Source organism: Buceros rhinoceros, unplaced genomic scaffold (genome assembly GCF_000710305.1).
Source record: "Buceros rhinoceros silvestris isolate BGI_N320 unplaced genomic scaffold, ASM71030v1 scaffold24137, whole genome shotgun sequence".
NCBI lineage: Eukaryota > Metazoa > Chordata > Aves > Bucerotiformes > Bucerotidae > Buceros > Buceros rhinoceros.
The window spans coordinates 891-1,307 of record NW_010421873.1 but is presented as its reverse complement, the minus strand read 5'-3'; the positions used below and the strand labels follow the sequence as shown (position 1 = coordinate 1,307).

General features: G+C 59.2%; 1 protein-coding gene across 1 annotated transcript in view; it reads right to left on the bottom strand.

Annotated features, from left to right (window-relative positions):
* PPIB (peptidylprolyl isomerase B (cyclophilin B)) overlaps nt 1–417 on the bottom strand; it is a gene marked incomplete at both ends in the record, with an annotated part of 2,099 nt that overhangs the window by 1,296 nt on the left and 386 nt on the right. Inside the window, one exon of the mRNA XM_010139851.1 lies at nt 312–405. Coding sequence (XP_010138153.1) covers nt 312–405 — 94 coding nt within the window. The remainder of the gene's footprint in view (nt 1–311; nt 406–417) is intronic.

The following is a 417-nucleotide window of genomic DNA, read 5'->3' as shown; positions in this document are numbered from 1 at the left end:
TGGACAGGGGTCAGTGGGGACCTGGCGGTGCTGGGGAACGGGGGGACTCGAGGAGCTGAAAGGGCTTTTCCAACCAAAACAGTTCTGTGATTCAGGTACCACCCGGCCAAGCCTGACCAAGCCCATCCCTGCCCAGCACAATGCTCTGCTTCAAGGCCAGGTCTTCCTGATCTGTGCGCCCCCTCGTTCCCACTGTGGTACTGTGCTCCAGCTCCACACTGGTCCCCAAGAGCATCCAGGCAGCGGGAGCGTGGCTGCTGTCTCGCTTCAAGACAGCAGCTGATTCCTGGGGCTGGCATGAGCCAAATTACCTCCAGTGCCATCTCCACGGGTGAAGTCACCTCCCTGGATCATGAAGTCCTTGATCACACGGTGGAACTTGCTGCCCTTGAAGCCAAATCCTTTCTGGGGGTACGG